This window comes from Triturus cristatus, chromosome 7 (assembly GCF_964204655.1).
Source record: "Triturus cristatus chromosome 7, aTriCri1.1, whole genome shotgun sequence".
In the NCBI taxonomy this organism is placed as follows: Eukaryota; Metazoa; Chordata; class Amphibia; order Caudata; family Salamandridae; genus Triturus; species Triturus cristatus.
Window position 1 is genome coordinate 1,729,320,720 of NC_140590.1, and position 25,282 is coordinate 1,729,346,001.

The 25,282-nt window shown below is 41.4% G+C and overlaps 1 protein-coding gene across 1 annotated transcript in view; it reads right to left on the reverse strand.

The window, feature by feature from the left end:
* The window catches only part of LOC146812909 (uncharacterized), a 1,154,794-nt gene that overhangs the window by 1,125,466 nt on the left and 4,046 nt on the right, over window positions 1-25,282 (reverse strand). Inside the window, exon 3 of the mRNA XM_085619975.1 lies at window positions 9,178-9,237. Coding sequence (XP_085476101.1) covers window positions 9,178-9,237 — 60 coding nt within the window. The remainder of the gene's footprint in view (window positions 1-9,177; window positions 9,238-25,282) is intronic.

A 25,282-nucleotide genomic window follows, 5' to 3' on the forward strand; every position in this document is an offset into this window, starting at 1 on the left:
AGCCAGACTTGCTTGAATCCAGTGGCAAAGTGAGCAAGGGACTCACGTCTTAGCATACCCTGCCAACTTATGGCCATGTCTGAACTGGGGTGGCAGAGTGGGCTAAAGAACGGTGATGGATCAAACCAAGATCTGTTGACTGGGTGTGAGTGTTTGATTGGTTCTGATGCTCCGTCCATCGCCACCCCCTTTTGTACCGCTTTGTTTTAACATGTCAGCAGAACTTTGCATTAGAGGGATTGGATCAGACTCTCACTTAGATATATAGAGCTGGTCAAGCATATAAGACTACTAAACACAAAATGATGCCACCAACTTGGTATATGCTAAAATCCAAACAGGCAAAGAATTTCTCTGTTCACTTTGAGGGTACGGGTAGTGTGGCCCATTAGACCACAGCACAGTACTCACTTTGTCAATGACTGGACTAGGCCACTGCACACCCAGTAGATTAGCATTATGCCAGGGTCAAACGTAGAAGTTAAGGTGCTAGGTACAGATGCAAGAGGCCTTCAGGTCATAGGTACTCACCCATATATTCATATACCGTGTAGGGACATTACTATCCCAACAGGATGCTTCAGAACAACCTAATTCAACACCAGCGGTATCTTGAAATGCATCAGGAACCATAATCCCAATTCGCCTGATCCTCCCATTCTCTCTGACACTAAAAAGCTTGATACTTTAAGTCTGTGCAGCTAAGTTTAAACAAAATGCACAGACAAGCAGTCCATGCATCACAGATTGTAATGATCACCAGAAGTGAATAGGACATTTTATCTGTGTCACCGGAGAGAGTCCTCCATGCTCTTTCATGTAAATTTCCTCGGCCATGTGCTTAACTTACCCTTAGCTCATTTCAAGTTAGTGTGTAGTGCTGCGTGGTTGCATGGATGTGCCAGTTTGTATGTATGCTTGTGAATGGTACAATACATGGAAGACACTGTATTTCAAATCAAATCAAAGCACGCTTTACACGGTTCTTTGCAGAAAACCATAAAAGCTTAAATCAACAGTAGATCCATAAAAATGCACAAACATAGACATTAAAATACTTTAAATAAAATACATGTTTATACAAACAAATAACTAAACAAGCTCATAAAAATCCATCAATGATAATGTCAATCACAAGTTTTCCTCAATCTCATAGTACCGTTCAGAAAACAGACACACTTGTCAGAAATTCAGTTTCTTTTAACAATGGTATGATTAATGCCTTCTTTGGAACCTCATAAAATTGACAAAATATTTTAAAATGCAGGGTATCCTGTGGAGACAACCCGTCACAGTCACAGAGCTCAAGGGGGTGACCCTAATTCTTCCACCGGGGATATGTTAACACAAAAATGTAAAAGGCCAAACTTAAATCTAGTCAATAAAAATGACTTGTATGTGCTAATAGGAAGATAAGTATTAATAACAAGGGTAGACTTTAATAAAATATTGTTGTGTATAGCCGAAGACTTATGGAAACAAAAAAATGATTTGGTCCACTTGCGATCCATCTTTATGATTCCCTACAGTGAGCTATACAGATCACAATTTCCTAAACTCTGAGAAAGATCCTTAATATATTTGAGCCAAGGAATTTGAAAAGACCTATCAAGGGACATGAAGTCTTTTAAAATCTCCTAGTTTAGTTTTGCCATGGGTTTAACCACAACGAAAGTGGGCGAAAAGTCTGTTATATAGCCCACCCCTAATTCTTCATGAACTGAAAATGTCAGAGCACTGTGCTGAACACATAGGAGACATCTTTTAAAGGAATTTCCCAGAGACTGCAAGTCAGCCTGATTGACAAACTCCCACACTTCACTTCCCTAAACTACTAGAGATACTCTTAGCCCAATACAATTGTAATAGGGCCTGAATTGGTCTCCTCCCAAGTATAGAGGCAAAATTGAACACTGCTGAGTATGCCCTTATGAAATCTTCCTTTTTTCTGTTCACCAATGGGTGCCAGCTCATTTGGGAGTCAAAGAGCAATCTTAAATAGGAAAGAACTCCAGTCTTTGGGATAGCACTGTACCCCAACATAAAGATGCATGTCTTAGTCTTACGTGGACCTACCACCATCATATGGAATTTTTGAATGTTCACTATCAAATCCATGTATTCCATGAAGTTGGCAAATGATTCCAACAGGGGCTATGACCCCTTTGCTGTTTTTACCATGAGCATAGTATCATCTGAATTATAAGAGCACCTGCAAACACAGGGCTCCCACATGCGGGCAATTGCACCAGTGTCGATCAAGGCCTATGCCAAACTATTGATATATAAATTAAAAGGAAATAAGGCCAAAATGCAGCCCTGGCGAACCCCCCTTTTGATAAAACATCTTTTGGAACATTTGAAATCACTAGCATAGTGACCCGAAGCAGTGGTATTCATATGTAAATCTCTTAAGACAAGGACAATATCGTGGTCCAATCCCTTGGACAACATAAGCCGCCATAATTTCCCTCAATTAACTCAATCAAATGCGGAAGAGAGGGCCATAAATTCTAAATGGATAGAATCTGGGTGAGTCATAGTGTATTTAGTTAAGATCATAAAAAGATTTAAATACTAATGACCTCCCAGCGTGACAATCAAACTGCACATCTGGTAGGACATCATTGCGCTCAGCCCACTTCCCTATCTGTCCAAGAGCATGCACCCAACTATCTTTACAACAGAATCAAGGAAGGAAATAAATCTGTAACACACCGAGTTGTCCCTATCTCCCTATAATGAGATAATAATAGAACAAGCCCATGATGGCGGCCGTCTCTCCCTCACTGCCACATTAGCCAGTGAGGCTAAAACCGGGGTCCATACTTCGGCATCCTCAATGTACATATGCGGGATGTCATTGGGACCAAGGGCCTTCCTCCTAGTTAACCCTGCTATTCCCGTCTTCACTTCCTAAAGGGAGAATGCCAATTTGGAAGTCCCAACTAACATCCCCTCCTCCATTCCTTGAGACACATCTTAGGTACAAAACACTACTCATAAAAGGAAACCCAACTGTCCTCTGTGATATGTAACCCCAGAGATGTTGTGGATTCAGAGGCCATGAATGCACTATTTACAAATTTTCCAAAATTTGAAAATGTTTCTTAGGGTACTGGCATTAAGCAGTTCTTCCCATTTCATGTCCCTTAAGACATTCTTCCTCTGCACAAGCTCTTCTTTATATTGGAAACTACTATTTTTCACAAGGGGGGGATCTCTAGGGTTGGTGCTCAAAGCATTTATAAGCCTCTTTTGTGCTTGGATAGACCCATTATCAAACCATCTGGCCCCTTCCTTGGTGCCACCAGATAACTGGGCCTCCAGAAAACTGGACGTCACTTTGGAAATTAAGTCAAATACCCCAAAACATCCCCAGGCAAACTGCTATCCTCTAGAAATACGCTGAGCTAATAGCGAGTATATAATGCCCTATAGAATATATCAGGGCCCAACTGAGACCACGTCAATCTCCTCCCCTGCCACATAATGGCAGTAATACCACCTGATCCCACTGGGCATTTTTGAAGCAAGGTGGACTGACCTAAACACATACACACTGATTTATGGTCACTGAAGGGGCTCATAGGTATCTCTGTCTTAGTAATTAGTGGGGAGAGCAAAGTACAAACAAATAATTAAGTCAATTAATATCTCCCAGCCCTGCCCTATAAAAGTTGGATATAAATTGGATTCAAATTTGAGAGACCCAGGACTGACTGGAGGAGCATGTAGAAATAGAAGTATTTTCCCAGACAGATTTGTATATTTCTGCATTCCTGAGAGCTGGGGGAAACACACCCTGGAAGAAGACGAGCCAGGCTCTTTAGTACACTTCAAACAGCTTTTGGTTCAGGAATATGTGACTGGAATGTGGCCTGGGCACATCTGAAGGAGGAGCTGGTATATATAAAAGAATCATAAAAAGTAACGCTGTGGCCCGGTGTAGCATTTTGATGCACATACCACTCTGGCCGACATCCAGATATGACCCTCTAGTCACTCAAATGGTCTGTGTTGTGCCGCTACAAGATTTGGAGTCACTCCTGATGTGATAGATTGCTTTCTGGCAAAAAAGCAGGCTAGATATTGGGGAAGCACTCCTCCAATACTAACTTCAAAGCCTCTAAATCACATTTTGTGTTTGTAAATGGACTATAGGAAGGTGAGCTTGATGTCCTGTTGTATCTACGTGTATTGCTGCTTAGCCAGTCTGCTTGGGTGTGTGAGTGGAATGCCTGATGACCATTGGAATGTTGGTGTGCCTGGCTGACTGGGAGGTATGACAGTTGGAGAGAGTGGGCTGAGCAGCAGAGATGCAGTTCCTGGTGGGACCATATATGGACTGTACATCACCATATATCTACCTGATCTAACTCATCTACTATGTAACTACCATCTTATCATCAACCAATAAACAACTACTTGGATCTACCTCATTGATAACTTCGTTTGATTGCAACATTGGCGACGATCTGGATAAAAAACCCTGCGTGTACTGTTTCCTGCTTACCTGAAGTGAAGATTTTGAATTTACAACAAGATTATTGGAAAAGAAACTACTTGAAGAAAGTTAAATTTGAAGATAGAAGAAGAACGCCCATTTTGTCCCACCAGTGTCCTCCATCAACCGGACAGCCTACTTTGGGTGCTTCACTCTCCTGAATAAAATTCACATAAGCAGTTAAGAAATTGTTATTTGATTTATGCTGGAGGGACACACCATTAACAACAAGTAAACTACAAGCATCCTGTGGTGTGTAAACCATTGTTAATTTTACATAATAGATATTTATGACTTCCAAGGAATTTACTCGTGTGGAATATTGGATTTTCTAAGCATTTGAAAGTTTTTACTACGCAACTAAGGCTAAAAGTGGAAGCTTACACTCGTTCACTAGGACTGTCAGTAGTGCTTACTTGGAAGATATTTTGCGTGTTTTTGCTGAAGGTTGCAGCCAACCACGAGTTTCATTCATCTGTGAGTTTTGCAGCGATATTTATGTGGGAATGTATTTAAGGAGTAACTCTGAAAATAATTGAATTTGCAGTAATTCGTGCGCAACGCCAACCATTTAAAACATTTTGCTGTTCAACGTTTTAGAGCGCGCCTGCAATTTTTAAATCCATCGCGAGGCTTCCATGCGCCACTTACTTGTAGGTCGTGGTGTCGCGAGGAAACATAATGGATCACGCTCTGTTTTGCATTTTACCCTGCTCAGGGAAGGCAGAGGAGCACGTCCTCGCCGTGAGCCACTCGACGCTGCGGGGAAAAAACGTGCCGCCATTTTAAAAGATGAACTTGGAGTATTTGCCAGCCACGTTTTGACGCGAGCCATTTTCTGCCAACCACGGAATTTTTTCCAAAGGTAATTTTGCCAACCAAGTTTTTTTTTTCTTTTCTCATGAGCGCTTTATTTTCAATAAAGTTTAATGAAGCAGGAAGATCAGCAGGTTGGTCGTTGCAACGGTGTGAGCGAGCCCTTTGGATTACTTTTCAGTGGACAGAGATTGTCGTTTACACATCGGCGGTGAGTGGAAGTTTGGATAAAGTATCTGGATGCAGAGTCTTGTTCCCGCTTCACGTGAACTTGGAAAAAAATGTAATGAGTTTGTTTCTGTTTCGAGACATTGGGACTGAATATTACTGTGTGGAGAGTTTGAGACTTTACAACATTAACGGCGCAAATGTGTTCGGGTGAGAGATCGCTCACCGGTGTGACATACAGTTTTGAAATGTTTTGCATTTTAAGTATTAGCAAAATGTATGTGATGTTATTTGGAATGTGATATTATACAGTATTTGTGTTCCAGGTAATCACAGGTTTATCTTTAGTTTCAGGGATGCGGTTCAGTTTACGCTCATTGCACGGTTACAGTACCCTTAGTCTAGGGATGCCCTTTTAGTGTTAATATAGGGCAGAGGCTACATGTGTGCCAAGCTTGATTAGTGAGTGTAAAGTTGAGGGTTGTTCTCAGTGTTATAATTCCACAGGTTTGTAGTCATCTATCAGTGATTATGCCCAATGGGCAGTGTACTCACATTTTATTTATTATATGTAATGGGCAGTGTACCCATACTTTATATTGAAATGGTTAATGGGCAGTGATCCCAATATTTAAGTTGAAGTTGTCTAAAGATTGAAATTGTCAAAATTTTGAATGCACAATGTGCGGAGTTGAAGTTGTCAAAATTTTGAATGCACAATGTGCGGAGTTGAAGTTGTCAAAATATTGAATGCACAATGTGCGGAGTTGAAGTTGTCAAAATTTTGAATGCACAATGTGCGGAGTTGAAGTTGTCAAAATATTGAATGCACAATGTGCGGAGTTGAAGTTGTCAAAATTTTGAATGCACAATGTGCGGAGTTGAAATTGTCAAAATATTGAATGCACAATGTGCGGAGTTGGAATTGTCAAAATATTGAATGCACAATGTGCGGAGTTGAAATTGTCAAGAATTGAATACACAATTTAATTTAATTTAATATGCTAATTTGGAGGATAGTTTTTGTCCTATTCTCATTTTCAAGATGAAATCTTCTTTCCATGTGAATCTCTTTCTTTTCATGAATTCTTGGTACCGTATTTTTCCATTCTTGTTTGTTCCAATTCTCGGTATTTGCATTTTTTTTTTAGATTATTTTTCCAAGGAAAGGGGATGGGTGCTTCTTATATTCTCTTTTGCACTTATTTCTGTTCTATCTATCTTCATTCGTTTCGTATTCTTACTATCTCTTGTTTTTGCATTAATTCTTTTCTATTTTATCTTCTTTCATTTCACATTCTCATTATCTTTTGAGATGTTACATCATTGCTTCACTTGAGATATATTTTCTGAATGCAATGTTTCTACAAGTCTTCTGCATAGTTGTGATTATCTCATTAGGCTTGTTTCTACTGGTGTTTTGATTTTGTAAAGAAAGGGGATGTGTTGTATCTACGTGTATGGCTGCTTAGCCAGTCTGCTTGGGTGTGTGAGTGGAATGCCTGATGACCATTGGAATGTTGGTGTGCCTGGCTGACTGGGAGGTATGACAGTTGGAGAGAGTGGGCTGAGCAGCAGAGATGCAGTTCCTGGTGGGACCATATATGGACTGTACATCACCATATATCTACCTGATCTAACTCATCTACTATGTAACTACCATCTTATCATCAACCAATAAACAACTACTTGGATCTACCTCATTGATAACTTCGTTTGATTGCAACATGTCCCCAAAATTGTCAAATGTCAAACAGTCAGTTGGGCTGTGGAGGAGGGTAGCTCTGTAATACTTCCGCCTGTGATGGAGGCTAAGGCCTGCCAGCCTCCCAACTGGGTATTGGGACATCACTAAAGGAATCTAAGACCACTTACCCCTGGAGCTTGGAGCACCCTTCAATGTCTGTTTTGCAAGATCAATGTGCCCAATGAAGATCATGAGAGTGCTTGGAGGGAGAGTGTTTCAGACGGGATCCTGGCAAGTCGATCACCACAGTGAGAAGTGAGTAAATAGTTGCCGCAATAATTGGGCCGTAGCCCATGTGCAGAGTGAAATTGGTGACTCCGTATGTCATAAGGGGCCGCTGTGAACATTACTGTCATGCCAATCACGGCTGTAGCCTATGTGCAGAGTGAAGTCAGTGACCCCGTTTGCCAGAGGGGGCTATCATAATGATTACTGTCACGCCGATGGGGCCATAGTCCATGTGCTAAGTGAAGCCAGGGACTCTGTTTGCTATAGTGACTTCCGTGAAAACAAATGTACTGCCATGCTGATCGAGCTGTTGCCAGTGTGTGGATTAAGGTCATTGACACCATACACCGGATGGGAAAACTGCGAAGAACAAGGGATGTTGCCTAGTTGAGCAATTGTAGAGGTGAGAGGGTGCCGTGCTGACCTGTGCGGGCCTGAGCTCCAACAGAGGATCAAAAGCCAAGTGACTGTCTCCTCCACCAGGAGGATCAGAGGAACTTACTGCCTCACCGGAGGAAGCGCCATGGAAGCCTTTCCTCTGTCCCTGCAGAGCTGAGTTCTACTCACCATCAGCATCTGCTCCAGCCCTCTGCAACGTATGATGCAAAAATGCTCCTAAGGACTCCAGTAGAGCAACCCCTGTAGGAGCTTAGAAGACTAATCAGAGGTCCGTAAGGCCCCAGAGAACTTTGTTCTGCCACATAGTGCTTTGGGTGCTGGAACATGTTTGACTTTTGGAAGAGTCGGTGTGGGACTCCTGAGACTCTGATTACTAGGGGGGCTTCACTTGAATGTCACCTATAGCAATTGGGGAATAGCAACGACCAGTAGTGAGAGGGAAGTGGACTCAAGGACCCATCTTTTGAACACTAGAGCCCTAAACTCATGTGACTGTGTGTATTATTTGTGTATGCCATGTTATACTTTGTGATTGTATATAAATGCAAGGATTTGAATGGACAATCATTTATTGCTGCTATTGAACATATTTTGAGTTGTGAGACTGTGTTCACCTGATGCATCTACCTACCCGCTGAAAAGCCTTGGGCAGCTCGACCCACACTACTACTGAGATACAAGTACTGAATGGGGAATAGGCTTAGCTGATCAGGATCAATAGAAACCCGAGCTCCAGGACATCAGGAGTAAAAGGCCTTAACCCATATGGATGGGCCCAGTAGCTCCTGCTTGCCCCAGGCCTTCTGAAAGGCGTTATGACACCCATGTACTATGTGTTTACATTGTAATGGCATGCGTTGTAATGGTATGCAATGTAATGACATGTGTTGTAGTGACATGCATTGTAATGCCGGCGTTGTAATGGCATGCAATGTAAATGCAGTCATGTTGTAATGGTAGTGCGTTGTAATGACTGCGTTGTAATGGTTGTTTAAAGTCTGGGTGTATTGCTGCAATACACAGACGAATGGAACATCATGAAAGTAGAAAGACATATGCTACAATAATGACATCTAGTGAAAGTACTTGCATGGGATGGCATTACAAATCATACGAATGGCCAATGTACAATATTGTACTTTTCCATTTAATAGAGCTAACATTTAGAATTCCAAGATTTCAATGATATCAAAGTTATAATATGGTGTGAGTATTGTCTGGCTGAGAATCCCGACTCTTGGAATCATTCCTTCAATTGACATATATGCACACTGAATCTTTAAGAACGGATAATAAAATATTGGTGACTTACAACCATGCCCTTTACTGCTTCCATAGATGCTATTGTCATTTCCTTTGCTTTTGCCGGATCCTTAAAGAGAAAGAGAAGAGTGTTGACTATCCAGAAAATAAAGAATAAAATTACATTTGCAATGCATAGCTATACTTATACATAATATTATAAAGAGGGAAGAGGGAGAGATACCAGGAAAGATAAAAAGTAATCAGATACTTAAGCTCTGAGAGAGTTTTGGTGATTTATGCATTTGCCTTTATTTGAATACTTCATCCTGATTGGGGTACTAGACATATTCGAATATGGATTGTGGAACTGATATCATTGTTTTCTTTGTGAATACTTTATGCAAGTATTTCAGTTTTGAATTTCTATTTAGGGGAATTTAACTTGCGTCACTTTATTATAAGCTCCAATATCACTGGGATATTTTTTTACTTCTTTATTCACTAATCAGTGTTGTTTATCCATGAGAAAATGGCACTCTAATTGTCCTACTCTGGTAGTTTAATGTATCATTTAAGCATTTGAAATCAGACATGACTTCATGCGATTAAGATTCGGTGGAGCTGAAATACTTCATAGGAAATACATTTCTGTACTACCAAGAAATTTGTTTTTACACACACACACATTTCACACAAAACAAACTAAATTACACATCAGTTATAGTTAGTGAAGCTTTTTCTAGGTTTGGTGTACAAACCTAAATTAAGCTACACAAACATTAACAATTCAATAGTTATACTTGCCTCTTAAATGAATTATTTATGCAATACTGACACACTCAGTCAGTCAGTCATTATAACTTTAATTCGCCACTAAATATAGCATAAAAAGTATTTTAAGAACAATAGAGCAATTACAATATGAATATTAAATATCGAATGATGTGCAGAGCGTTAGCAATGTTAAAATCATACAAATTGTAAAATGTATCTCATAATTATGACATTCATCCTTTGCATCGCCCCTCTCTCTATGTAAACAAACAATCATCCATGTTCAATTAATGTGCTATTATCTTATGGCAGACAGGAGGAATGAGGCTACACAATATCAAACAAAAGGGTGTGACAATAGTTGAAGATAATACAATGCAGGGTGTCTTTGGCTAAAATTGAGATTACGCATGAGTGGTAGAATATATCTTTTCCTTTCATCCACGTATAAGTCACAAAAGAACAGGAAATGGAGGTCATTCTGGGAGGATTGACCATCACATAGACAAAGTGGCAGTGCATTACTAGAATATGTGTTGGCAGGATGGCCTAGCATCAAGGGAATATATTGCAACCGGAATTGCAGCAGTATGTATCTATGCTGATAGTTGGAGACTGATGTTAAATATGAAAACATGAAATCATCTATCCTCTGTGTTAAAAGGTATTGGTTTCTTGCAATCTTTAACAATGTCCCAGGTTAGATTAAGTTTTTCTTTTATCCAGACTGAATGCCATAGTAAGATAGGGACAATTCGAATCCAGTCTGTAATATAGGCGAGATTACATTTGCAGTTTATATTATATGAAGAGCAGGATTATGGAAGAGAACCTAGTCTACTCAAAAAATTATCCTCTAAAATTTGGAGTTTAGATATATCAAATAGGCCCAATTTAGCTGCCCCATATGTTGCAACGGACACTACCTTTGCCTGGTAAATCTTTTTTATAGTGTCAGTTTGTTTTGAACCAAGTCTTTTTATAAAGCTGAAGAGCACTCCAATGGTTCTTTCCATTTGCAGGCCCCTGTTGATTACCATACTTTGCCAATTATTCTCCTGGTCAAAAGTAACCCCCAGGTAATTAAATAAGAATCCACAACCTCAAGCGTTTCCCCTTTGATAGACATTTTGGGATAATTCTTAAACGTTTTGCCTGCCACAAGAACAAAAGACTTTGATTCATTATCTTTTAGGGCCAGGCTCCCAATAAAGTTTGTATAATCCCCTATAAGTTTTTTAACTGCATTGCCGGTATGTGCCGATAGCACCAAGTCATCTACGTAAAGCGAATCCTGTGTGCGTGTAGTTACGCGCGGAACTAGTCGCCGCGCGTAACTACACGCACACAGGATTCGCTCCACTCCCCGTGACCCCCATTGAATGCATCGAGTGCCGCATGGATTAAATTAAGTTCCTCGGCACCAAAAACCCGCCTCAACTCGCTGAGCAGGCATGATTACACTCCTACTTTAAGCAACTTCCTCCTGATACCTGCTTGAATAATTTTCGGCACTGACACCGCGCTTCCATTTATTGAAAAGTCTGGACCCAGTTTGTTACTTCAGCTATTGATTCATATCAAGACGTTCACTACCGCGACGAACACGGTTTTTACTGACGAATACCCCGTCACTTTACCGCTCATATGCTCAAGTTCATATGCTCACATTTTGTCCTGATGATGAACTCAAATAACTGAGTTCGAAACGCCGTCGACCCTATGCAACTCGAACCTATTTTGTACTAATTTTATTTAAAAAATGGTTCTCTATTGTTGCCAATGCGATGTTCTCTTTTAAAGACTCCACCCTCACCTGCATGTCACGCTTTCTTGTCACTAAATATGTGAGCACTTGAATTCAATCTTTGATCAATAAATAAGTGTCATACATTGACCTCTCCTGTCCCTTGTTTCTCTATATTAAGTATCACTCTCCAGTATGAGTCCTTGAACCTATACTAAATCATCTCGCCCTCCTAAGGGCTTTTCATTTCACTGGACCTTCTCAGGCCATCCCGAACCATTGTTCTCTTCCACATCCCCATGATTAGGTCAGGCACCGAAGTGAGAATTATCGAGTCCATGGACATTTGAGCTCAAGACCCTGCCGCGTCGGGAATTGAACCCTGGTCCCGGGTCTGACCTCTGCTTCAGGGTCTGCCTGCTCTAACCAGTGAGCCACACTTCTCCACATGCACTCTTAGACCCACTCACATGCTTAAACACCCACGCACAAACCCATTGAGACACTTATGCTTCCACTGACACACCCACTGAGTGATTGATGCACCAATTCCCAGTCCTACTCAGAGACTTATGCACCCAGTCACAGGCCCACTCAGACACTCATGCAACAACTCACTGACCCACTTACATACTCACACACTGAATAACAGACCCACTGAGACACTTATGTTTGCACTCACACACCCACTGATAGACATACCCACTGAGACACTTATGCAGCCACTTGCAGACTCACTGAAAGGCTAATGATGCTACTGATGCACCCACTCACAGAATTATATACCCAGTCACAGACCTACTTGAAGACTTTTGCACCAAGTGACATACCCAGTGAATTATAAATACACACTGTTATAGAGATACTGAGAGACTGATAAATGATTTTTTAGAGTTTATTTAGATAGTGATTTATCTAGTGTAATGGTTTGAATGAATTATATAGTTATAACTTTTGAGTCTAGTGGTGACTATTGAATTCCTACTTATGTTTTGTATTTTTGCAACATATTTGTGATGCACAGTATTACCGATATCAACGCGACTGGAATGAAATGGAAAATAGGTTTGAGAGATGGTTTTTATAGAAACTCTCTAGAAAAACATGGATCTAGAGAATGCAGCAATCAACTTCTAGTGTGTAAAATACTGTAATATGTGTAAATAGATGTGTTTTACACTTTATGGGAAAGCCGCGATCATCGCTGCTAATGACGTCATCTTGAGGCCCTAACTAACGATGAAAACTGAAAAATTATTTCCAAGATTTTTTTTAAAGAAATTCAGAACAAAAATATGAGTTTAAACATGTCTTTTTAAAGAAGCATTTATATATAGTAATATATGCAGTGCAATGTTTCAAATGGATTTTTTTAGTTATAATTTTTGGATGTGCTGGTGGGCATTGACTGTCTGCTTTTTTGTGTGATTTTGTGACATATCTGCATTTGTAGACAATGCCAATGCCTACTCCTGGGTGCTCGGGGTGGTCCATGCAGGTGAATTTGTACCCATCAAGGATGATGATGGCGATGTCCGTTCCAGAGCGGAGATTGGTCCAGGTTTCCGTGAAGAAGGAGATGTCTGAAGAGGTGGCATCGAGTTGGTCCCAGATTTCTGTTGCGTGTTTTGGAGGGGCCACACCTTGAGAATGATGCAGTTGAGCCATTCAGCTGCATTGTTGGATGGCTGGGTGGCACGAGGCGCTGGTGTACTGATGTGGCAGAAGGTGAGCTTGCAGTTTCGATAGGAGCAGGGTGCAAGAGAATTCTACAGTGCTGCTAGATGCAGGCAGTGTTGTGTCCAGGGGTGTTAGCGTTGTAGCACTGGAGTGTTCGAAAGGAAGGGTCCTTGGTGCTGGGTGCAGTCCAGGGGCAGACAAACGCAGACGGGCTTGCCTTTCGTACACCTGCTGCGCATGGCGGCAAACAGCCCCCATTAAGTGGTGCTAGGGGGGAACTTGACAGCTGGGAAAGGACACTGGAGGGGGCGGGGATGTGGGTTGTAAATATATTTTTAAATAATTCTTACCTCGAGGTTGGGTCCTGTGTCTTCTGTGCTCCTGCTCTCCTGAGTCTGCTTCCAGGAACAGGGAGCAGGCAGCCAGGCTCCCTCCCCTAAGTCAATAACAATGCTGCAATACAGCATTGTGTTTGTTCTCGAGCGCCGTGACAAGGGGTGTTTAGCCAGGGGCTGGAGGTGTGGGCATGTACTTCATGCAGGCTGTAATGCAGCCTGCATTGCAAACAGGGAAGTGTGCATGACTGCTTTGGGCGGCTTGAGAGGACCAACCAAACAGTCATTGCACAGTTGAGTGGGCATACCACTCCGCCCTTGACCTGCTCCGTGAGTAGAGCAGCCCCACTCACCCTCCCGCCAGCAAAGTAAATATAGCATGAGTACATCAGAAAGTTGACATCATGTTATGTTTTCTCTTCTTGCACTGCTTGAAAGCAGTGGGGTGACACTTTTCCGCCACAGGGGAGGTCCCGCCACAGGGGGTGGTCACCCACAGGTGCTTGGCCTGGGGCCGATTCGACCCCCGGACCTTCTCCACTACATGTCCCACCTTCTCTTCACCTGGACATTGACATTGTTGTGCAATCCGCTGCACTCTCTCCAACAGCCATCAGGACTCACCCAGCAAGAACCTCAGCCAGGTGGGATTTCACAAGCCTCGGTATAGCAGTCACCACCAAGACCACTGGGGAACCTCCCAATGCAGGTTATGCAAGAGGGCACCATTAGGTGTGAAATTGCAGCGCTCCTGACACTCAATTTCGGTGCAGCTCAGTGGTCTCACCCTCCCCAGCATCCAGCCAGTGCAACATACTCTGGCCTGTGATGCAGAGAGGCACGGGCCACCATTGGTAATCTCCTCCATGCATCCCAGTGTGGTGGTGGTGCGTGGTATGAGATGCAGACCTCCCTATGTTGGTGCGTAGGAGCACCTCTACCAATCACAGCTCAAATAGGCACCAGGCGGTCTTCTCACACAGGTCAGCAATGTGTCTCCATGAGACCTGGCAGACTTCACCACCAGGTAAGGTTGATTGCTTATGCCTCAATGTCTACCGCCATGGCCCAGCAACTCCACAGCACCTCTGCATCCTACTTAAGGACCCATGCGCAGGCCCAGCGAGGCCTCCAGGCCCCAGAGACTGGCTGGCCTTTCAAGGTTTTAGATGCTATGGTGTTGCAAGGAGTGCACAATAATAAGTCATGCATCACTGGTTATCCCCAGCGATGCACCTCTTTCCATGATTGTAGCCCTGCATTTCCTCTTTCCCTAGGACTCTGGCTGGTAATCCTGGCTGTTGGTGGACTTTGGGGGATTGCTGATCTGTGCTGCACTTGGTCCTAGCTGCTCCATTCTGTATTCCATTGTTATTGTTTCCTATTTTTCCTTGGAGGTGGACTTATAGGCTATTTTTGCCTTTAGAAGCAAAAACAAGTCACATTGGGCTGACTAACATGAGTTTTTTTGCCGCTATTGGGCCTTATTGTCAGTTTTCACCCGCTAACATCAGAATTTGTATCGCCTTCACACTAGTGATAGCAGCAGTTTTCACCGTGGCTACCTGAAACTATCTCCATTTAGCAACCTATTGTAAATACATTGCTAACAGGATGATGTTTTTTGGTGATAGGCGGCGTTATGAAAACTTCTGCTAACTAACGTTAGCGTTAGTTAGCGGCTGTTCTTGTACAAATACCCCTGAGTTTTGTGTTTTTTTTGTTTGTGTTTGGTATATTGAAGTAAGTGTATGTAGTTATATAGCTAGCTTAACTGCATATTTAAAACTGCAGGATAACATAAAAACTGTTTTTGTATTATGTGTAAGTCAGGAGTAAAGTACTTGGTATGTTGGCTAGAACAAAAATGTAAATATATTTTTTTTTACAGAAGAAGATCTACATAACTATGAACAATTAAAATGTCTACAAAAGCTTGGAGGAAAAAGAAACACAAGCAACTACAGTGTCTATGCAGAACCGAGACACAAAAGGGGCAAAATGTAGAATAAGTGGTGAAAGAAAAAATATCAACTAGTAAGAGAAGAAAGTAATTTCTTTAAAAATGTACGCAGCCATTTGCTAAGATTACAAAATAATTAAAATAAAAACCAAACTATGATAAAGAATAAGAGTGGAAAAATGGTATGGTGCAAGGACAGGATATAATGTAACAAAGGTGGACACATCTTAACCAAGAGACAGAATCAGTTTAAGGAAATAAGAACCAGGATGTTTTGTATTGGAATGGTTGCAAATCTACTGAGAAATATGAAGAAGTTCAGTAGAAGGAGAGAGGCACTGAAGTAGAAAGAAAGATTTGAGGGAGTAGTGATAAGGCCTTAGCTTTGAAGAGGAAGCTTTTCATTTGGATTATAAATAGAATGAAGACTTGTCAAAATAGTGTTGTGCATGAGGAGACACAACCAGAAGAAAAGATTAGTGAATATAAGTAACTTTTGTATAGGTTTTAGTGGAGAATTTATACATACTTCTAGTATAGAACATTTCTTTGATGAAGAAAGCTATCTCCAGGATAACACATTAGTTCATGCTATTGATAAAACAGGACAATGTTATGAAATGAAGAATGGCACTCCTATAGTGAAAGAGGTGATTGTACCTAGAAATGTAACGCAAGTTATTGCAGAAGAGTTACAGGGATCGCACAACCAGACCCCTATATACAAATAAAATTGTAGTACTGTTTGTAGTATTTGACAGCAGTCCATTGATATATTAAGAACATTTGTACGTATCTTTCAAAGGTGAAGTTTCAAACACAAAATAAGTACTTTACAAGTATTGGATCCTTGCAAGGTTATAAAGCATACAAATTTACAGGGACAGTATCTAGCATGTTTATCAAGGAAAGTGTGCCAAAGCACCTTTTATCTTTTCAGGATGATAGCTATACACCACTCAACAATCCAAACTTTTGTTAGGAGGCTGTACTTTGTGAAAACTCCTGCTTTATGTTTAGAAGAATTGAATAGGGCACTTTTGCATGGTAATGTGGCAGAGGTGGCAAAGGTTTGTGATGATGCCCAGTTTTGTTTCTTTGGTCCAGAACAGGGCACTAGGGAAAATGAAGAGTTGATAATAGGAGGAGCTCCAGAAAAGGACACAGGTACTACAGTTGATAGTTTTGAAGATGTGATTACAAGATTTAAGACAGTGTGCTCAGAAAAAGCAGAGTAAGTTTTTGTATGTTGTAAAAGCACTCACGACAAGATTCAAAGACAGACTATTGACTTGTATTTAAAAAGTGAAAAAGAAGATAATGGTAACTGACAAAAATTTGGATAGTGGGGGGAAAGCAGGGAAAGTCAAAGGGTACATAGCACCTCAAGCAAAATGTCAAAGCAAAAACTGCTGTACAAGGAGCTGCTTCAGATTTAACAGAACAAGTCCTGCCACTAGCATGAATCAGAGTGATTGCTATGGCCTGGCAAAGTATAGTTGACGTGGGCACGGAAATCAACTATAACAATTTAATAGGTAGAAAGTCCTTTGTACATCAGGCCCATTGTTTTGTTATTTTGCAGAAATAAACACATGTGCTGGGTTTATTTCTGAAGAAACATAATGCTGGCAATTTGACAAATTATGGCAGCCATCCAGATTCAGGCTTGCAAAAAGTACTTTCATCACATTAGCAGAAGGAATTTATTTGAAGAGATCTCCAGCAACATGTGGCATGAAGGGCACTCCTCTGCCAGGGTGGGGGGGGAGGGGGGTCAGCAACCTGTGCAATCCCAAATCAATCCCTTCTTTTGTTGAAAGTATAAAAAACATACATTTGTGTAAAGGCCATCCATTAATTTTATTATCCCTGCTTGATTTCTAACCGCTATGATCTGAGCCACCATTTCAAATAAAGTTAGAGACTGTAAGTAAACAGAAGTAAATAAAAATCAATCTTACTTCCTCCAAAAGTATGCAGCCGAGGTCTGCGAGAATTTTCACTAACAGTTGACGGAAACTGTCTGACTACAAAAGAGATGAAGAAACAAAGTGGTCAGAAGAATTCTCCAAACATTATATGAAACAGTTTGTTTGTTCAATGACTTTACCTTGCAACATTATTGGTACTTTTTATTCTTCATGTTTTGATAACTCTCTTTGCAAAACAGTTTTATAATTTCAGAAACAGCTACTTAAAGTGTTTTTTGCTTTTGATGAGCACAGATTTTGCTGCCTGCATGTTGGTTTTGCTCCTAGTATTTGATGCCCAAGACCACCATGAATTCCTAATTTGTGTTTGAAATGTGGCTAAAGTAACGCAAATTAGCAGTATAAAGCTACTTTGGGCGACTTTCTGTTAAGGTCATTCAAATGGATGGTACATATACATTTACAATCAACCAGCCATGAGTTTTGATGCAAAAACCTATCTACTTACAGTGGTAGACTATGTTTTGAGATAAAAACGTATGCCTCTTAAAGTAAGTGTAAGGTAAGAGAAAAGTTTACTTTTCTCGATACTTTTCAAACTTTGCTTGTGTTCTGGAAAGTACTGCACAACTACAAAGAGGGAAACGTATTAAAGCATGATTTTCTTCTGAAACAATCGCCTTCCTGTACAAAACAAATGCTTCAAGGAACACGCACTCTTTTTCACAATGGTGCTGGAAAGATCAAGCACTGTTTTTGCCTTTCCCATTGCCGCAACACTGGTCAGCAGCTTTATGTGCTGCTCTGTATTTTGTCAAAAATTGTGTAAATCTACCTCAAAATGAGGATCTATGTCTGAAACTGCCAGAACACTTCTGAACCTTTCTCGAAATCCATGATGTAAGAGAAGATCCTCAATGAGGAAAAGTTTACCATGACCAGGAAATCGAAACATCTTATTAATAGGAAGGTGAATTGGCCACAAACCACTTTGTATGCAGTTTTCTCTAAATAATAATCCTGAACGAGCATTTCTGTTCCCACCTATAAACAATGCAGTCAGAGATCTAGAGGCTTCGATCCCTTATTGCCGCATCCATTTCTGTAGAGTTGGGAATTAGATGGAACCCATTCAGAGACATCTCTCTGTTCTCTGGTATGATGATCTGTGACCATGAAAAGTAAATCTGCAACGCAAGAATGTTCCTGAGATTTATTCAGCTAAATTTGAGGTTTGCAGGGGATTCTTGGTAGAAAAAATGTTGGGGGATTTTTGCAAGCCATACTTCCCTGAACTACCCTTAGTATCTGGTTTTCAGAGATTTCTGGGCTTGGTAGGTTTCCCTAGATGGCTGCCAAACCCAGGTGAACCCCTTGCAAAACCAGGTTGCTTTGTGAAAGGCTACTTTGAAGTCTCCACAATAAGCTTTTGGCCCTTCCCTGCCATGGGCACTTAGCCCACCTACACAAATGAGGTACCATTTGTATTGGGAGATTTTGGGGAATGCCGGGTGGGCAGATGTTTGTGGATGCACACAGATCCAGAACTTTCCATACCAGAAATGTGACGAATATGAGATTTCTTTTTAGCAAAATTTGAGGTTTGCAGTAGATTCTGGGAAGAAAATGTTGGAAGATCCATACAAGTCATACCTCCCTGGACTCCCTTGGGTATCTAGTTTTCAGAAATGTCTGGGTTTGGTAAGTTTCCCTAGATGGCCACCAAGCCCGTGGAAAAAAATCCAGGTGGCTGTGGCCCCCCTTGTAAAACCAGGGCTTTTTGTGATAGGTAATTTTGATGTCTCCTTCCCTGCCATGGGCACTTAGCCCACCCACACAAGTGAGGTGCCATTTTTATTGGGAGGCTTTGGGGGAATGCGGGGTTGGTGAAAATGTAAGGATGCACGCAGATTCCAGAACGTTCCATCATAGTAATGTGAGGAAAATGTGTTATTTTTGACATAGTTTGAGGTTTGCAAGGGTTTCAGGGGAACAAAATCTAGTGAAAGTCACACAAGTCACCCCATCCTGTATTCGCCTAGGTGTCTAGTTTGCAAAAATGTATAGGTTTGCAAGGTTTCCCCCAGGTGCCGCAGCACTAGGGTACAAAGTCCGCTGTTTGGCACATTGCAAAAAAGGTTCCATTTTAAGTGGAAAAATGTGATGTGTCCATGTTGCTTTTTGGGCTGTTTCCAGCCACGGGCACTAGGTCTATCCACACAAGTGAGGTACCATTTTTATGGAGAGAATGTTGGGAATAAGGGAGGCATGGAAGTTTGTAGATCCATGCAGATTCCAGAATTCTCCATCACAGAAATATGAGGAAAATGTGTTATTTTTAACAAATTTGCACGGTATTCTGGATAACAGAACCTGGTGAGAGTCAGACAAGTCACCCCATCCTGGATTCCCATGGGTGTCTAGTCTTAAAAAATGTATAGGTTTGATAGGTTTCACTAGGTGTTGGCAGTGCTACAGTACAAAATCCACTATAAGCACATTGCAAAAAATGGGTCCGTTTTCACTGGAAAAATGTGTTTTGTACATGTTGTGTTTTGGGGCGTTTCCTGTTGCGGGCACTAGGCCTACCCATTATTGAGAGACATTGGGAAATGTTAGGTGGGTGTAAGTTTGCGAATCCTTGCAGATTCCAGAACTTTCTATCACAGAAATATGAGGAAAATGTGTGTTCTTTTCACAAAGTTTTAGGTTTGTAAGGAATTTTGGTTAACAGAATCTGCTAAAAGCCATGTACATCACCCCATCAGTTTTTCTCCTGGGTGTCAAGTTTTTAAAAATGTAAAGGTTTGATAGTTTTTTCTAGGTGCCGGCTGAGCTAGGGTTCATAATCCCCAGCTAGGCACATTGCAAAAAAAGGGTTGGTTTTCAGTGGAAAAATGTGATATGTATATGTTGCATTTTGGGCCGTTTCCTGCCACGGGCTCTAGGCTTACCCACACAAGTGAGGTACCAATTTTATCGGGAGACTGTGAGTAATGTGGGGTGTGTGGAAGTTTCCAGATCCATGCCGATTCCAGAACTTTCTCTCACAGAAAACTGTGTTTTTGTTTTTAAAAAGTTTGAGATTTGCAAGGGATTAGAGAAATTCACACAAGTCACCCCATATTGGATTTCCCTGGGTTGCTAGTTTAAAAAAATATAAAGGTTTGCTTGGTTTCCCTAGGTGCTGGCTGAGTTAGGCTTCAAAATCCACAGCTATCACATAGCCAAAAAAGAGTCAGTATTCACTGGAAATATGTAATGTGTCCACGTTGCATTTTGGGCTGTTTCCTGCCGAGGGCACCATGCCTACCCACTCAAGTGAGCTCCCATTTTTATTGAGAGAGTTTGGGGAATGTGAGGTGTATGGAATTTTGTGGATCCATGCAGATTTCAGAACTTTCCATCACAGAAATGTGAAGAAAATGTGTTATATTTGACAAAGTTTGAGCTCTGAAAGGGATTCTGGGTATTATAACCTGGTGAGAGCCACAAAAGTCAACCCATCCTGGGTACCTCCTAGTGTCTAGTTTAAAAAAATGTACAGGGTTTTCCTAGGTCCCGGCAGCGCTAGGGTACACATTTCACAGAAAACAGAGCTTGAGAAATTCTAATACATTTTGGAATTTCAGTTTTTATGGCAATTTGTTAAGTGACATATCTTGTTTTTCGTTGCTTAGCTTTTGTAGATGGGATGTTCAATATGAATCCTAAAACCAGCTCTCAGAAAAAGGAAACAGATTTCACAAAATTTGCAAGAATTGCTGGGGGCATCAATGAGTTGGTGCTGTCATCAGAATGCCTGCCAGAAATGAAGTCCAGCTGGTTCCCACTCTGTGCTAGCAATGATACAGTTTTCATTTGTGTATGTAGGTGAGATAAGAAATGCAAACTATGCTCCTGTATATTGTTATCCAGGTTGCATCGTGTTCCTGTATTTCCACGGTAAACAGACATTGCTTGTCATTGTCACGTGAACTGCATTTTTGCTAAGTTGCAATAGCCCCAGAAAACTTGTCTGACGTCCTTGAAGGCAACACACTGGATTCCCTTCCAGGCCATTCATTTCAGCCTGCAGCACATATAGACAAGCAGTGGGAAGGTTTCTAGGGGCCCTAATGAAAGTAAGAAAATGGCATCCCTCTTCCCTGGCTTTTTAGTAAGAATTGAGATGCCCATGTCATTAATTGGGGTAGCTCGAGCCCATCAAATCTAAAGGCCCTGGTTCAACTGCATAAGCTGCACTATTGATACCTACACAACTGTGGACAAGGGTATACACCACAGCACATCGCTTCCTACTTCTCTTATTAAATAATTATTTCACATTGCCACTACTTAGCTTTGTAAAGAATGCAAGACCTGATTCACAAAGTTAAACTTACACTCTTGTGTAAGTTTAAGTTTGTTTCAAATTTACAAAACTATATTTTAGTCATACGTTTATGAATGCGGAGATTCCACATTCGGGGCGGAGAACTCCTCACATAAAAAGATAAGACACAACTTTTATTTTATGTGCTTAGTTCTCTGCCCTGACTGTGGAGCCCCACCACGTGTAAACTTATGAATAAAATGCATTTTTATGAACTTCAAACAAGCGTAAAGTTACACAAGATGTTTAAGTTTACTTTTGTGAATCAGGACCAAGGTATACAGACCCTTACGTACTACATTCTATAAGGTAATGTAAATACATGACATCCAAAGTAAAAATAGGAAGCAAGTGTGGACCAAAAGCTGTGATGAGGAAGCCAAATGGGCAGCAGCAACGCTCTTGAATAAGGCTCCCAAAGTAAAACAGATGTAAATGGGTCGAAAGAAAACTGTCATTTGCATTGTGCTGATGATATATTAAAGAAGAACACACAAGGCATCCTTATGGCATCCATGGTTTCAGCTGTGAGGGAACTGATGTGTGGGAAGGAGTGTGGGCATCTCTATTGTCGGACAGTATGCTTGCATCTATGTCCTGTGCACATGAGATATTCCTCTGCAAAAGGGAACATCATGCAGGCTCAGGAATACAGGATCTAAATCCATGTTTTACCCCCTAACAGTTTGTATACCAAGCACAAATCTGCATATATTTGCCACATGTGGGGCAGGTGGTATATAGGTGCAGGGCCTTTGGGGAAATATCTGGGTCAGTGGTGGCAGGTGGGTAGATGGGAGGAAGGAGAGCAGGATAGGATTCATCTTGGGGGAGATTTGTCTGCACTGCCCATCCTGTCCTGCCTTCGAATGGGAGCCTTGTTAGCATCAGCTTTCTGTTTGCAGCACTCGGCTGTTCCTGCAGACTGGGGAGGGTGGCATAGGCACAGCATGCAGGGTGTAGATAGTCTTGTGTCAGCCGTGGGCTCTGCCACTGCACGAGGCACATGGGAGGGAAGACATTGTTCATCCCTGGGCTTTGGCAGTACCTGGGAATGTTGCTGCAGGAGATGGAGGGAGGGGTGCGGGGGATATATGAGGGAAAGGAGCATGGGTGTTGATTTATCAAAATGCTAGGGATAGCAGAAGTGACATCACTTCACCTTTGCTCTTAATGAAATCACAGGAAGTGACATTATATGACCCTTGACCCTGATTATTTCCAGGAAGACATGTCATGTGATACTAACATCACAACACGTGACATCATGGAAGTGCCATTATAACTGGATTATTAGTTTAACAGAATAACGATAAATGTCTATTTTAGATACCACCTATATTTATGGTGCTGATGGCTTGATCTATCTTTGAAAGTTCTGGGCGTGATACTAGCCCTAACTTAGAGCGAGCGAGAAAAGTGAATAATGCAGACCGTTTCTAGTAGGCTTCTCCCTCTTAGAACATTTTGAAAAGTATAGGTGTAACCATGCTTTTAAAAAAACAATTTCCACATAAGTTTGCTAAAATGCCATAGGTGCAGAAAGAGCCCATACAAAATATTCAAATTCTTTCATGGTGGGCAAATCCCAATTATAGTATGGGTGCCCCCTATAAGTAAATAATGACCTCCAATGTGACCAGGCCAGCATTTTGTCATAGATGCCCCATATTCAATGACTACCCCCCTTATATAAAAAATAACATAAAATATGCCAGTGCTAAAATTAAGTAATGTATGCCATCCAAATACCATAGATAACCCTTATGTAAAAAAATTCCTCAGTATGTCAGAACCAGCTTTTGTCACCCTTCCATATGTCAGGTTGTCCACCATTATGCCAAATGTCCCCTCAGTGTGCTAGTACCAGCATTATGCAACTGGTGTACATATTCCGAGCATTTCCTCAAGTATGCTAGTACTTTTCAATGGATGCCCTCTGTGCCATTAATTATTTCTAGTACCAGCAAATTTTCCATTGGTGCCCTTTATACCAATAATTACCCCCACAGTGTGCCAGTGGAAGTATTTTGTCAAGGGTGTCTGCCACGCTACGAATTGCTGCAAGTGTGCCAGGAACAATATATTGCCTTGGGGGTCTCGATGAGATATAAAAAATACCTTCTGTATGTATCGTCTCCCACACTCATTCACACGTTCATACCCATTCTCTCACTTACACTCATTCATCCACACTCACCCTCTCTTACACTCCTTTACCCTCATTTTTATTCATGCTCACTCACCTGTATTACATTTTAATCTCACTCTTTCTCTCTCACTCATACAGTCAGGGGCAAGTTTATGATCTTTTGTGTCAGGATTGTGACACAAACATAGAACACGTTGTTGGGGAGGATTCATCATCCAACAGAAATCTGGATTTGTGATGGGTAATATCCCAAAGTAACACAATGTTACGCTTCTTTGCATTATTTCGCATCAAGAGGGCATTAAAATAGGTTTGACACAAACCCTTATCTATAAACAGACAGGAACTTGCACCAAACACGTATTCCTCCTTGAGGCAGTTTTAAGAAGGAGAAATATTTTCTTTTCTCCGCGTTTCTCCAACTCTGCATATGTGCTACACTGCACAGCATACATACAAAGTGTGACAAGCCTTAAAGCATAGTTTTGTACTGGAAGGGACACCTTTCAGTATAAAACCTATGTTTCAGAGAACACACACCCATGCACTTTGGCGCAAGGGTGTGTGTGTTGGAGAGTAAAAAGGCCCCATATCTTAATAGATAGGGCACAATTTTTCTCTCACCCTTTGACACAAGGCATCCAGAAACTCTGGTGCAGAGTTGCCTTTTGTCAAAGAATAGTAAATCTGGGCATCAGTCTCACCTAATCAATGATTTTCACTCATTTTTACTCACACTCACATGCTTACACATAGACACGCACTCTCACACAAACTATCTCCCTGAAGAATACTCTCACTCGCAAGCACTCACACAACATACATTTAAAACCATTTTGCACTTCCCACAGCTACCACCAAAGGTCCAGAGTGTGCACCATCTTTTATTAAACTAATAGTGAATAATAGAATATTATTAACTATTAATGGACAGAAAATAAGGAATGTAGGAATTCTTGCCACTGACTTTGTCACGTCTGAGGCCAGGGGTCACAAAGACAGTGCCAGGAGTCGCAAGTGGCAAGCCAGGAGTTGCAGCTGCTACCCATGGTGACCCCTAAACGACATCTATTGAGAGGAGGCAGGAGGGAGCATGACTAGTTCCCGTGCTGTTACAGTAGATGTGTGGACTTTTTTTTTGCTATTGCTAGCAGACAGAGACCTGCCACGTCTCTCTTCTCGAGGATTACTAGGTCCCGTATTTATGGCACC